Source organism: Mobula birostris, chromosome 23, assembly GCF_030028105.1.
Source record: "Mobula birostris isolate sMobBir1 chromosome 23, sMobBir1.hap1, whole genome shotgun sequence".
In the NCBI taxonomy this organism is placed as follows: domain Eukaryota; kingdom Metazoa; phylum Chordata; class Chondrichthyes; order Myliobatiformes; family Myliobatidae; genus Mobula; species Mobula birostris.
This window is the reverse complement of record NC_092392.1, coordinates 15,810,606-15,826,457: the sequence shown is the minus strand read 5'-3', so window position 1 is coordinate 15,826,457 and position 15,852 is coordinate 15,810,606. Positions and strand designations below refer to the sequence as shown.

The 15,852-nt window shown below is 38.0% G+C and overlaps 1 protein-coding gene across 1 annotated transcript in view; it reads right to left on the bottom strand.

The window, feature by feature from the left end:
• The window catches only part of LOC140186744 (lysine-specific demethylase RSBN1L-like), a 76,315-nt gene that overhangs the window by 2,722 nt on the left and 57,741 nt on the right, over positions 1 to 15,852 (bottom strand). The window contains exons 4-5 of the mRNA XM_072241259.1: positions 13,437 to 13,579; positions 8,375 to 8,542 (exon numbers count right to left, since the gene is read on the bottom strand). Of these exons, the coding sequence (XP_072097360.1) occupies positions 8,375 to 8,542; positions 13,437 to 13,579 (311 nt within the window). The remainder of the gene's footprint in view (positions 1 to 8,374; positions 8,543 to 13,436; positions 13,580 to 15,852) is intronic.

Genomic DNA, 15,852 nt, shown 5'->3' with positions numbered 1-15,852 from the left:
GGAAACTCTGTTATTCATAGACTTCAGCTGGCATTCTAGAAAATCTCTAAGGTATAAATGCAGTACGATTTAACTTGCTCTATTCTAAAGTTGTTTTACAAAACAACACATTTCACTATTAAGTTAGAGCTTCTACAAAGCTGCTAAGTGGAAGAAAGTAGCATAAACAAATGTTCTTGAACATTTCAGAAAAATGGAGAACAGAAAAACAGCAAACATGATAAAGAAATAATGTGCATCTGTCTTCACAATGAAAGGCATTAAAACCACAAAAAAGTGGGAAACCAAATGGTGAAAAAGAGAAGAGCATAAAACAATAGATATCACTAGGAAAGAACGAACAGACAAATTAGGAGAAAGAATAAGAAATCCCATGAACCTAATGATATGCATCCTGATTTTTTTTAAGAGACTTCGTTACTGCCAAAAAAGACACAATGGTTGCAATTTTCCGAAGTTCATCAGATTCTGAAAATGTCCCTATGGTTTGGAAAACTTTTCAAGAAAAGCAGATTAAAAAAGTGAGGTATACGCCAGTTGGTATTAATTGTCAGTAAAATAGAAAAAAAAAACAGGAATCCAACTGGGAAATTATAACAACAGACTTCTTCTTTGCCTTTGCCTAATGACATAACTTTATGAAAATAGAATTGCATGTAAAAGTCTAACACTGATCTATGATGACACAACCACCAGGTTAAGTCAGTAGAGGAGCAAAAAGGGATAAAATAAGGTTATGATACAAGAGAAGGGTTCCCAGGTTTGAGGGTAGTATATTAGCATCGATAGAGGAACTGTTAAGAGAAAACATAGGAAAGGTATAAGGGTTGTAGCAACCAGAGTGGTCAAGTATCCTACTAAGCTCTGGGAGAATACTTAGCTAGCTAAGAAATGTTGGGAAGCACAGAACAAAGAGCCACAGTGAAGGTAGGTCACAATCAGTGGTCAGTATAGCTGAGACAGCTTTAGAGCCTGTGAGCAATCCCATTGCAAACATCTCACTATGAGCCATCAGGTCAGAACCAGCAAATGTTGTCATTTCTGGGGAATATGACATCTTCTGGAAAGTACAATTAAATAAGTTAGAAAAGCACAAATAAACACTCTGGTAATTAAGAAACCACGATGTTGAAGTAATTGTGCAATGACACCAGGAGGAATCTTTAGAAATTAAAGAAACATACACAGTGGATTCTGGTTAATTGGGACACATCAGGACCAGTACATTTTGGCCCAATTAAGCGAGTACCTGATTAGCCAAAGTTTCATGGAAATATTTAAAAGGTATAAAAAAGACAAACTAGTATTTAACTGGGGTGTATGGGGTGTCAGGGAGGGGTAGCACCTCTGGTGGGGGAACATGTTGCGTCCTTTTCAGGGCAGTTAGTCCACCTTTGGTCCCCACCTGGCACTCAGCTCTCACCTGTGGCTCCCTGTAGCTGTTTGCATGTGACAGCGGCCACACCCTGGGCAACGGCTTCGACAAGCCTGCTAAACCAGGTGAGGGTAGCTGACGGGTCTCAAACCCTCGGTGAGATAGGGAGTTGTCTATCCCAGCATGTGAAGACAGACTCCAGCGAATTGAGCGGACGAGACCAATGGAAGGTCCAACGGTCAAGAAGGCGGTCTCTGCAAGCGTTGTGGAATGTGTAGAGCAGGACAAGACATAGAAGACGTCCTGGTCATCCACTGCGCTTAGTCCCATCTCCAGCCGTCTAGACTCTGTCTTGCCACTGGATCCAGATGGGAATTGGGAAGAGAGAGTGAGGCTGACGCTGCGCAACTCTCCCTCACTTAAATCCAAATCACGCGCTAGTCTCGACACCATCATAATGGTGTCGAGGTCCTCATTGACGTCAATAATGGACGAACAAAGGATTTAACTGAATAACAAATTATGTATTCAAATGAAGCATCATATATCCTAACTTTGTGACCTCATTGTGGTTTATTTTTCTGTTATTTGTTCCTTCTGCACATTTGCATGTATTACATTTAATCATGAGTAGATTCTAAGGGCATAGGCCCTTACACTGATCCCTCAGGAAATTCACTATATACGGCTTAACTTGAAAATTACGCTGTTGTAGCACATGATAAAACAGATCACACAATAACTTTGCCTAATTGCAATTAGTTCAAGCAACTCACAGGTTCACTGCATAGTTTCAAAGAAGACTTGTTAAGTTTTTGTTACACAACTCTCCTGTTTACTTTCTCAACTCTTTTTACACACTCTTGATGGACCTAACAAAGATTCAAGCTTAGTGAGTTTTTTTTTGAGTCTGACCTAGAGTAACTTTTATCAGCTGTTCTATGGAATCACCACAGCTGGGCATCTCATAGGCACTTTTTGCAGATTTCATCACAGAGCTTTCAAATATTGTTGAGTTCTTCATTGCTACTTGCACAGTTGTAATTCCAATCCTTATCCGTATGAGTACAGTGACTTCCAGTTAATCAGTCCAGCTGCTTATTTGAGACAGCTCTTAAAAAGAACAAAAACTATCAAGAAAATAGCCAAGATTTCCTTCATTTATTCAGGACACTATGCTGCTTAATTGGGACAAGGGACTTCTGCCGAACAGTTTCTAATGAGAAAGCAGAGAAAATTTGCAGATGCTGGAAATCCAAGTAACACTCACAAAATGCTGGAGGAACTCAGCAGGCCAGGCAGCATGTATGGAAGAAAGTACAGTAGACGTTTTGGGCTGAGACCCTACGGAAGGACTGATGTCAGTTGTGTGCACTTATGTGGCCATTAGACACTATGGAGTGAACAGTAATTAAAATAGTGCCAGTTGTGAGTGCTTGTGTTACGTTACCTGTTTGGGCCAACAGATGTTGATTCAAATCACAATGATTTTTTAAAAAAATGTTGACTTTATGCATGAAGTGGTTAGCACAACACTTTACAGTACCTGCAACCCGGGTTAAAATCCCGTCGTTGCCATAGAAGAGAGTTTGTATGTTCTCCCCATGACTACGTGGGTGTCCTCCGAGTACTCTGGTTTCCTCCCACATTCCAAAGGCATACCAGTTGGAAGGTTAAATTGGTCATTGTAAACTGTCCCGTGATTAGACTAGGGTTAAATCATGGCATATGGGTGGTGTAGCTTGAAGGGCCGGAAGGGCCTTATCTGCACTGTATCTCAAAAATAAAAAATAAGCATTTAAATGAAATACAGAACTAATTAGAACAGTACCATACTACTAAAAAATTATAGTTACCGGCGGAGGAATTCATCAAGTGTACACTGTCATGTGTTTTTGATTGACTGTAAATGAACAGAATCAGGACAGCTAATGCAGACAATGGATTGCCTTCCTTATCTTCCTGCATAATGGCAAAATAAAAAACCCAAAATGATCAAAAATCACTGATTTCTGAATACCAGTCTGTCGGCCCAAATGGATGAGATGCAGGCTGGTTGCGGCGTGGTGTGTATGGGCTGAATTGAAGTGGTGGAGTCCAGGCCGGAGTGTGGGGAATGGCTGATAAGGCAATTTGATTCGGCCGAACTGAGGTGAGAAAAGCAGAGGTGACGCAGAGTCAAGGTGGCAGGGCCTGAACCTGAGCCGGAGAGTGAGGAAAGACCCAAGGTTTGACCGATTTAAGCACCAAGCCGAATTGGACAAGTTGGGTACGGGCCGAATTGTAGTGGCGAGGCCTAGGCCCTACAGCAATCGAAGCAGCAGTGCCTGGGTCCAAGGGCAAGGAAGGACCTGAGGTTTGAACGATTTAAATGCCAGGCCAGGTTGAAAGGCTAGGGTGTCTAGGCCGGAGGCAAGAGAGGGGCTGGTTCAATTACTGCTCCGTGAGTTTTACTTGACTCTGCAATGAACTTCAGCTCATTGCTAAGCAAATTTTACTCCACTCTGCACTGAATTTCAGCTTGTTGCTCCGTGAAGTTTATTCATCTCTGCACTGAACAGTGGCTGTGGCTTGCAACTATTAGCCTGCACTCATTTCAATTCTGAATGCTATTTGCTTACTTTTATTGCCTGCTCATTTTTTTTTGCTGCACATTGGGTGCTTGATAGTCTTCTTTTGTTTTAATGGGTTCTATTGAGTTTCTTTGTTTTGTAGCTGCCTGTAAGAAACCGAATCTCAAGGTTGTATAGAGTATACATACTTTGATAATAAATGTACTTTGAATTTAACACAAGCATAGTCGCAACTGACACTATTTAAAAACTGTTCACTCCATAGTGCCTAATCACACAACTGTACACAACTAACACCAGTGAGAAACTGTTTGGCAAAAGACCCTTGTCCTAATTAAGCAGTATAGAGTCCCAAATAAATTTAAGGAAATACTGGCTATTTTCTCGAGCAGTTTTAGCTCTTTAAGAGCTGCCTCAAATAAGCAGCTGCCCCGATTAATTGAAATCCACTGTACTTGTAAGGATAAGAAATGAAATTACAACTGTGCAAATAGCAATGAAGAACTCAACAATAATTGAAAGCTATGTGAAGAACCTCCCAAAAAAAAGTGCTTATGAGATGCCCAGCTGCAATGATTCCAAAGAACAAGCAATAGAAGTGACCCCAAATCAGGATGCAGAAAACTCGCTAAGGTTGAATCCTTGCCAGATCCATCAAGAATGTGTAAAAAAAAAGTTGAGAAAGTAAACAGAAGAGCTGTGAAACAAAAAGATAACAATTCTTCTTTCAAACTATGCAGTGAACCTTTTTGTTTCAACTAATTGCAATTAATGCAATCATTAGACAAAGATATTGTTTGATCTGTTTTATCATGTTCTACAACAGGGTCATTTTCATGTTAAGATGCAGTATATAGTTAAGTTCTTCAGGGACTATGCCTTTAAAATCTACTCATGATTTACTCAGGTGAAGAGACCAATGTAATACAAACAAATGTGCGGAAGGAACAAATAACAGTTGGTATTTCAATGAGGTCATTAAGTTAGAGTATAGTTAGGTTAACTAAGTGAATGAGAACCTAAAGCCTATATAACATCTGAAGTAACACACATAAAAGTTGCTGGTGAACGCAGCAGGCCAGGCAGCATCCATTGGAAGAGGTACAGTCGACGTCTCGGGCTGAGACCCTTCATCGGTATTTCGGGTCTCGGCCCGAAACATCGACTGTACCTCTTCCAATAGATGCTGCCTGGCCTGCTGCGTTCACCAGCAACTTTTAAGTGTGTTGCTTGAAATTCCAGCATCTGCAGATTTCCTCGTGTTAACAACTGAAGTGTATATTTTCCCAATGGCCACATGGATTCTCCTTAAGTTCTCCAATTTCCTCCCATATTCCACAGATGTTTGGGACTGGTTGATCAAATACCCCCGTAAGTTGTCCTTAGTGTGCAAGTATGAATTAGAATCTCAAGAAATTATGGGAAGGTGGGGATAAAAACCTAGTGGGGAAAAAATAATTCAGGAAATGGAATTTGCTCTTGTAAGCTAGTGTAGGCATTAAGCTTCCAATGTCATATGGATTTAATATGGAACAATTGTTACTCCCCAAAACAAAGTAGTTTAAACCATGCTTTTTTATCTCACCAACTTTTGTCCTCCTGATAATACTTGCAATTTGAACATCCGATAGTAAATTCTTCGCAAAGCACATTGTACTTACAGAAACTGGGCAGCACATTGACACAACTGTTAATTCTGCTGCTGCACAGCTCCAGCAACCAGGGCTCGATCCTAATCTTTGGCATCATCTCTATGGTGTTTCTAAGCACACTCTGTCGCTGCATGGCTTTCTCTAAGGCTCTGATTTCCTCAAACACTCAAGGGTGAGCTAGCAAGTTAACCACCTACTATAAATTATCCCTTGTGTAGGTGTGGTAGAATTGGAGGAAGTTAGAGAGAATGGGTTACAAGGAGATAATTGAAATGAGATGATACGAGCTGAGAGCTAATGTAGAATACATGAGTTGAACATTCTCCTTGTAAAAAATAAAATAAGAGACATATGGAGGGGTGAAATAATATAAATAATGTAGGTAGAAATACTTATTAACTTACTATTAAGAGTATAAAACTTAATATTCAATTTAAAAGATACTGTCATTTTGTTGATGTTTATTGTATCGCTCCCAGCCATTGCATTAATTAGTCTAGAACCACTGAACACAATTGAAATGTCCGCTTCTCAATACAGATCAGGGTTTAAGACCATAAGCTATAAGAGCAGAGTTAGGTAATTTGGCCCATTGAGTCTGCTCCGCCATTTCATCATGTTTGATCCATTTCCCTCTCAGCCTCAACCTCCTGCTTTCTCCCCATAACCCTGCATACCTTGACAAATCAAGAATCTATCAACCCCTGCCTTCAATATGCCCAAGCACTTGGCCTCCACAGCTGAATTGCACACTTCAGTTCCACAGATTCACCCACTCCCAGGCTAAAGAAATTCCTCTCATCGCCATTCTAAATGGGCGTCCCTCTATTCTGAGGCTGTGTCCTCCGGTCACAGACACACCACCTCAGGAAATATCCACCTTATTGGGGCTTTTCAACATTCAATAGATTTAAATGAGATCCCCCTCATTCTTCTGAATTCCAGTGAGTACTGGCCCAGAGCCATCAATCAGTCCTCATACGGTAACCCTTTCATTCCCGGAATCATTCTCGTGAACCTTCTCCAAACCCTCTCCAACTTCAGCACATCCTTTCTTAGATAAGGGTCCCCAAAACTGTTCACAATACTCCAAGAGCAGCCTCACCAATGCCATAAGGCCTTAACATTACATCCTTGGTTTTATATTCTAGTATTCTCAAAATGAATGCTAACATTGCATTTGCCTTCCTCACCACCAACTCATTTTGCAAATTAACCCTTAAGGAATTCTGCATATGGACTCCCTAATCCCTTTGCACTTCAGATTTTTGAATCTTCTCTCCATTTAGAAAATAGTCTTTGGTTTTATTCTTCTACCAGCATGACCATACAATTCCCGACACTGTATTCCATCTGCCACTTCTTTGCCTATTTTCCTAATCTGTACAAGACCTTCTGCAGCCTCCCTGCTTCCTCAACACTACCTGTCCCTCCATCCATCTTCATATGGTCTGCAATCCTAGCCACAAAGCCACCAATCCCATCGCCCAAATCATTGACCTATAACACAAAAGGAAGTGGTCCCAACACAGACCCCTATGGAACACCACTAGTCACCGGCAGTCAACCAGAAAAGACTCCCTTTATTTCCACTCTTTGCTTCCTACCAATCAGCCAATGCTCCATCCATACTAATATCTGTCATGCTAATACCATGCCACAATATGTTGAGCCTTGAAAGATCCTTACTAATGCCTCCACAATCTCTTCAGCCAGCATTTTCAGAACCCTGGGGTGTAGACCATCTGGTCCAGGTGATTTATCTAATTTCAGACCTTTCAGTTTCCCAAGCACCTTCTCCCTAGTAATGGCAACTTCACTCACTTCAGCTCCCTGACACTCTCAAACTTCCAGTATATTGCTAGTGTCTTTCACATTAAAGACCGATGCAACATATTCAGTTTGTCACCATTTCCTTGTACCCCATTACTACTTCTCCAGCATCATCTTCCAGCGGTCCAATACCTACTCTTACCTTTCGTTTACTCTTTATATGCCTCAATAAACTTTTGGTGTCCTCTTTAATATTATTGGATAGCTTACCTTTGTATTCCATCATTTCCTTCTTTATGACTTTTATAGCTGCCTTCTGTTGATTTTTAAAAGCTTCCCAATACTCTAAGCATGGGATGTCACTGGTTTCACACCACAGTACCATTTTTATAGCATACTTCACCCATTCAGATCAACTCTCCTCATCTATTATCCACACTTTACAAAAAATATTCACAGGCCCGTCTTTATATATAAACGTCAACAAAGGAAAACATTCAAGATTCTTAGTGCAATATTTCCTTTCAAGGCCAGATACCAGAGAAAAAGCGTAATATTAGTTTCTCAATTGTATATAAGTTAAGGATTTTGTGACTAAATAGTGAGGATTTTACAAAGCAAACAATTATTTTTATAGTTTCAGAAAAGCATTACATTTACTACATAGTGAAAATGGAAGAGTTAAATAAAAAGAGAAAGTAAAGTTTCAGAAAGCCTAGAAGCAATTCATGAACAATTCATCTATGTAACTTCTGTATCAAAATTGACATATACCCCAGAAAAGATGCGACATATCCCATCTCCATACATCCCTTTCAAATTAAGTTTAGTACCAAAATTTACCTTCACCCATTTAAATTTTTGTCAAACTTAATAATGTTTTAAGAATACTACATATGGGTATAAAAGCTTTAGCTTTAAAATCAGTAACTATAGACAAATTTTTCTTCAACCTTTATAATTAGCACAGCATATAGAACAAAGCAATCAGGTTCACATACCAATCTCCACACTGTACAGCTTTCAATACTCCAACAGCTGCTGTAGTCTGACGCTCAAATCCCTGTCCAATATGATCTGCATGGGCTCGGGTCCTATCCTCAAAGAGCATTTCACGTGGCTCACTTGCACGAGGTAGATATTGTAAATTTTTTATTTCATTGGTAGTTCTAAAGGAAATGGATAAAAGTATAAATGCAAAATTCGGCCAATGTTCAGTTTTTTTATTTTTATCCAGTTGATCAGTTTTGTCATTTGCAAGGAAAATACAGGTCTTCAAACATCAGGGAAATCAAAGGCAGGAAATAAGAATAACAAGTCAGCAATTTACTGTTGTTAAGTCAGCATTTGTTAATGAAATTACTGCTAAACCCAAATATAATTCATGACTAAAGATGGCCATTTTAAATACATGTAATATATTTTCTAGCCTTGTCCCTTTATTTCCCCAAGTGATGTTGATATAAAGTAGTCTGTATTACTCATTTGGAATCTTTCTGTGAGAAGGCACATTACTACATTTGAAACCATTTCTCTCTAAACATAATCCTTCCTTTGAAACTGGAAAACTCAAGATGTGTATATAACTTACTTCTAGTCTAGTAAAACAAAAGCATTTAGGGTGGTTCTACTTTAAAAAACTGGATTATATTCTCTAGGTGGGCAAAATTGCAATTTTTATACAGCATTAAGTACAAATAGCTGCAATTCTATCCTTCCCAAAAGTATGGGGAAAATGCCATCAACTAGAGTGCAGGGGGATGGGAACCAGAGCAGAGTATAGTGGTTGTGGCTGTTTAGCCTACATACAAAGTCAGGAATTAAAAGGTTGAGCATGTGTCTATTTGGAGATTGTGTCTATTTTTGGTAACCTATCTACAGGAAAGGTATCAATAAAATTGAAAGAGTATCATCATCATCATCAGGTGTCATGCCCAGTTTGAGCTTTGACTGCTATGGCCCACACACTCTTGTTTCGGGTCAAGTGGATCAATTCATTGGCATTCATTTCCAGTTCTCTGGCTGCTGTCTCCATCATCATTTGTCTTTACCTTCCTTTTACTTTCTTCCCTTCAATCTTTCCCATAATTACCGTGCATTCTAACCCCTTTTCCTAATCACATGTCCAATGAAGTTACGTTGCCTTTTCAAGATTTCATACATTATTTCTCTTTTTGTGCTTGCTCTGTTAATGACATCCTCATTAGGTATTCGTTTTGTCCATGATATTCTTTGCATCCTCCTCAAAAACCACATCTCTGCTGCTTCAATTCGTTTCCTCATGTTACTAGATATTGTCCAACATTCTGATCCATATAACATAACTGGATAAACGTAACATTTCAGTACTCTGAGGCGGGTTGTCATGCCTAGTTTAGTGTTGGTCAGTATACCCTGTACTCTTCATTCTTGTAAAGGTATAAAGAACATTTACAAGGTTGTTGCCAGGACTGGAAGACCAGAGTTATAAGGAAAGACTGAATAGGTTAGGACTCTATTCCTTGGAATGTAGAAGATAGAGGGCAGATTTGATGGAGGTATACAAAATTATGAGGGGCATGCAAGCAGGCTTTTCCCACTGATTTTGGGTGAGACTAGAATGTATGGTCACAGGTTAAGGGTAAAAGGTGAAACGTTTGAAGGAAACATGGGGGCTAACTTCTGCATTCGGAGGGTGGTGAGAGTGTGGAATGAGCTACCAGCACAAATGGGGGAAGTGTGTTTAACTTCAACATTTAAGTGAAATTTAGATAGGTACATTAACAGGAAGGATATGGCCTAGAAGTGGGTCGATGGGACTAGGCATTGTAATAGTTCAGCACAGACTAGATGGAATGAAGAGCCTGCTTCTCTGGTATAGTACTCTATGGCTTGGAGCTAAAGTGCTGAATGTGGAATATATGCTTAATTATTTAAAGAGAAGCCAGGCATTTTCTCTTGAAACAGCACTACGTAAACTGAATAGCTAACATTTTTCTGAATATTATCAGTATCAAGAACAAGTAGTTTGGCAATGACATCAAAAGGATTTTAAGTCTCAAAATATGATTAACCCATTTAAAGAAAATTAAGATTTTGCAGCACTTAATCTAGAATTAAGGTACACTATATTTTGGTTATCAGTCTTAGTAACAACAATGCCACTGCAATACAGTCTTGGCTTTGTTTTATATGCCTCATCTACAATGGGAAGCATTAGAAAACACAACTCAATTGCATTATGGCATTTTGTTAACAATACCACATGGTCTTTGCATTTTGGAATGGGAAATTTGCACAAAATATTTACACTGTAAGATGCTAGGAATAATGCGGTCTCTAACCCACACAAAAAGTTATTGATCATTCCCTCCTTAAGCAAAATACAACAGATCACTGATGTTTTGATGGGTTGAACATATCATGAATGAATTTGTAAATGTCTTCTGACCATATGAATGACAATAAAGTAATTTCATTGACATAGGACATTAAATCAGATTAAACCATCTCTCATGCGAAATGTGGATTGTTTTATCAACTTCTACCACCTTGAAGAAGAGTGTTCAAGGGGAAGGTCTAAAACAGGCTGTATTACCAGTTGCAATATGGCATTTCAATTTGCTTTGTTCCATCTGTAGTCTATTTTATGATCTGGATCAATATCCAATGCAATACTGAGTGGCACACTGTTGGAAGTGCAACTTTCTGGTTCAGAAATTAAAGGAGATGCAAGCTAAAAATACTATACCACCATTTCGAAGAGAATCGGAGAGTTCATATTCCCTAGTGTTCCACACATATCCTCAATTTACATTAATAAATTGTATTTCTGGATAGTATTATTCTTACATGAACAAGTTCAGCAACAAAGATGTATTTATCAACAAGATAAATCTTGGCTGTCTACCTGACCTACATACATGTGAAGCAATAAAATATCATACCCAACCTCATCAATAAGTAGCACAAGTACACCAATATTAACAAGTGCCAATATCATTGAATTCTCTGCAAATAAACCCTGAAAAAGCTGCATACATTATCTCAGAATCTGTTACTCTTGAAATTCTTGACAGTCTACTCTTTTTAAATACAGAGAAACAATCTATATCATTCCTCACAAATTACTACAGTATTTGGCATTTATGAAAGTATCTATGACATCAAACAATCTTTCCCCACCCAAATTCTTTCATGACCTTAATCCTCTCTCACTCCATAATACCTTACAGACAACCAATTTTCTGTTTTATAAGCAAAGCATTCAATAACCATACGTAAAAGTATTTTATAGCCATGTAAAGCCAATCTATCCAACAAGGAGGCACATCTTGATGAAAGTACCATTCATACCATGCTGCAACCATGTCCAATAAGAGAAAGCTCCAACTACTTCCACTAATCTGAATCAGCCATAGAAATTCTGCAGTGAATAACTTGCCTCCTGATTCCCCAGTGTGGCTGTAGTGGGTGCCACCTAAGTAAAAGTAGATTCCAGCAATTTGTACTCTGGCAACATTACCCAAACCCAAAGGAGAAGTTGTGTGGGAACAGCGCCACCTGCAGGTTCCCTCGAAGTCACACACTATCTTAATATGGAAATACAGTACATGGCCTCTTTCTTCATCACTCCAGACATAAACCCTAAAGTCCCAACTTGAGTGTACTTCCAGCCAAAAGAATATAGCAATTCAAGATTCCAGCAGAACACCTCCTTAACATTGTGTAAAAGTAAGGGTACATCTTTTAAAACAAACTCCTTATACACAGATGAAAGTCACTTCATTATGTTCCAAACTTCTTCCTTCACCCAATGTTTTGCTTAGGTGTCCAAGAACATTTTATCCCTTGATACCACATTAATCAATACAAGTCCTGCAATTTAAAAAATCCAATTATCATAATTTTATACAAATGAACAATTAAGGGTTGTTATTCTATTAAGGAAGTATGAACAACCTCAATTTTAAATGCAGAGGGAAAATAATGGAGTTTTCTACAACTTTGAAGGCACTGATGGACTCCACTATTACTTAAAGAAATGATAAACATAATCCTGGAGTATCATTCTGAAGGAAATGAAGAACCAGAGGAAATAAAGTTAAGTGAAATTTGGACGCTTGAACGTGTTGGGTCAAATCTTCTACCGAGACGTACCAGCAGAAATACCCGTAACTTGGAAATTCTTGACTTAAGGTAGTATAGCTTTCCCTTAGTGAACACTGGCCAAGAGACATCTGCACTGCCCTGGTTGGACTTCAATGTTCAATAACGCAATGCAAACTTCTGCTTGGGAAATCTGCTCACTGAGCCCACATCAAATTAACCTGGTGCAAACATATCTAACCTATTAGCTGCCAGAAGATTTAAAAAATATTTTAATATGAATTAATGAAGAAAGTTATAAAAATTTAAAGTCATACATACATTTAACTCTTTCCAAATAGTTTTTAATTTCTGAAACGATTTACTTCTTAACCAGTCCCAAGTAACTTTCACTTCCCTTTGACATCAAAAATATCAATATACTTTCAATTTAAGTGGTAGGTTTGAAAGATACAAGCCAAAGGGTTACAGATTCTCAAAGTTATACAGCGATAGAATCACTACTTACAGCAGAGAAGGAAGCCCTTCAGCTCATCAAGTTAGCACCCACCATAACCACCTACATATATTAATTCTACATTAATCCCAGTTTTATTGTACCCTGTCATCCACAGTTAAATATGAAATTCAGAAGCTTAAGTTCTATTGATTATTCATTTACCCACAAATCATTAATCATTTTTTTCTTTCTCCATGAATGCTACTTGGCATGTTGAGTATTTTCTGGTTTTATTTTTATTTGCATGGTATGTATAATGGATGCCGAAAGTCTTAATTAGCTCTGGAGTACAACATTTCTGATATTATACAACCTAAAAAAAAATGCTGATTAAGTAAGGCAAGCAAAGATTGTAGAGCTTATTCCTATGAAAAGCAGTTAAAGGGAAAATGACTGCAAGTGAGCCATGATTGCTTATCATCTAGAAGATAAAATTGCAGCCTTGGTTAACACAATACATTAGGCACTGAACTCACCGCCGTCGTTTAAAAGGTGATTTTGGCATGTCCGCTATAGGGATCACCTGCTCTCCTGGACGAACCCACATAATAGGACCATCATCACTTTCTTTACGGCACTTAAGTTTGAGACTAGAAAGTGATCCCCATGGCAATGTGCGCTATTAACAGAAAAAAAAGAAACAAAAAAAAATTTCAAATTTTATTATGCCTTCTTCATATCAGTGAAATTTGTCCAAGTTAGAATTACAAAATTCAACCAAATTCCTTCAAAATGAATTTCAATATACTTATGATATCTAATTACAATTGTAAATTTATCTTTAGTTGAAGGGACAAATTTAAGTGACCAAAGCGACCACTTGTATTGGTTTAATTCCTCATTTAATAACATGGAATCTTTCTGGTCAGAAGGCAAGTAAATATTGTTCTTCTGTAGGATCAAAGAAAAATACTTGCCAAGGAGAAAAATATACACTTGACAAAATTAAATTTTGCTCAAAAGCAATCACCAGAAATCTCCTCTAATTTTTGTGAAAATCTAAACTAAACCATTTAAGCTTCAGCATTTCATTTTAAAATCATACTTGTAACAGCTGAAACTTTCCCATCTGATACCTTTGAGACCTAACTAGTGCTGAATCACAAAAAATGGCCTCATGATCACTTTCCTCCTTTGAGGAGAATTGTTCTTTTTAAGTATAAATACTCTCTGGGTTAGACAAGGATTCCAAGAACAGTTGGTAACCTGAAGTTTCTGTAAAGTGAGAAACACTGTTGGCTGAGGTTGCAAGAGCTACACTGATAGTACAGATCTTTGTTAATTTTAGACCTTTAACTAAATCTTACTTAGATTTACTTAGTACAGCTCCGAATTAGATTCAAAACATGCCAGACCACAGAATTTAAACATGTATGACTACTAATTTCGGTCACTTTTGCAATAACAACAATATGATAACTTAATTGTGCTTTCACAGATAAACTACCATTATTCCAACCTTGACAGATATTACACGATTAGACATTGCTTGAAATTTAAATCCCTGGGCAAGTACTTCGAATGGTTTATGATCCAACTGATTCTGCATTTGTATAAGGATAAGTAGTTATAAAGATAAGCTAGATAGCACTCGAGGATTTTAAGCAGATCATAATAGATGTGAATGTGGTTTTAGTGTTACTTTTCATTTGCTGGTATTCAATAACAAGTGAATTCTTTCCATTCACTAAACAATGACTGACTATTGCTTGGAAGAATGATGAGGTTAGTCGCATGGGGAGTCTCCATTTGGCAGCGTATGGAGTAAGACGTATTTTTGTCTCAGCTCCGTCTTTCATAACTTACTTTCCACTGCTAGATCTGTTTTAAGTTTGAAGATTTATTATATTTGCTGAAGGATTTTACGGTTTAATTACGATGGCTGGAACCGAATTACAATTAGTGGCAAAACTCTTCCTGAGCCGCAACAAACAGAGAAATCAGAGGAAGTTTCTACTTCAGAAAAAATGTTCTCTTTAATGGAAGCTATTAATGTGAAGATCAGTGCGCTGGATACCAAAATGGATAAATTGACGAAAGCTAATGAATTGTTTGAAAAAACTAACATTGCTATTCAGGAGTCTTTGAAGAGTTTGGAAGATAGCAGAGTACTCACAGAATTGAAAGGAATTTTGAATTAATGGATCAATCTATTAAGGAACAGGATTTGAAGATGTCTTTTATGGAAAAGAAAATTAATGAGAATACTTCGGAACTATCAAGGATTAAGAAGAAAACAATTGATTTGGAAGGTAGAAATCGCAGGGTGAATTTATGTATACTGGGTTTGCCTGAAAATACGGAAACCGGTGAGCCACTGAAGTTTTTTTCAAACATGTTATATTCACCTTTCGGTGACATTCTCGAAGTTTGTCCGATATTGGACAGAGCTCACTGAATTCGGCATTTTAAACCATCAGCCGAAATTAAACCACGTCCTGTAATTCTCTGTTTGCATTATTTTACAACCAAAGAAGCTATCCTTCGGAATGCAAGGAAAAGGGATAAGCTAATCTATAATGAGGTTCAGATTCATATAGTGGAAGATTTTGCCCCAGAGATTTATGCTGAAAGAATTAAATATCAGTAAGTGATGGCGGAATTTTTAAAAATGAATTATCGCCCGTCGTTGCGTTATCCAGCACGTTTGATGATCACTCCATCAAATGCTCCTCTAAGACGGACTGACTCTCCAGAAGATGGTTGGAAATTTATAAAAGAGTTTAAGTCCACTTCGCAAGCAATTTGAAAAGTTGATCCTTAGTTGGGAGTGGTTTGTAACGCCATTGATGAAAGTCCGTTTTTCGTTTTATCAATGTTCAGATACAGTCTTGGTTAACTTACTTAGATCTGTTGTTGTTTGCTTTAACAATTAAAGTAGTTCTGAATTCA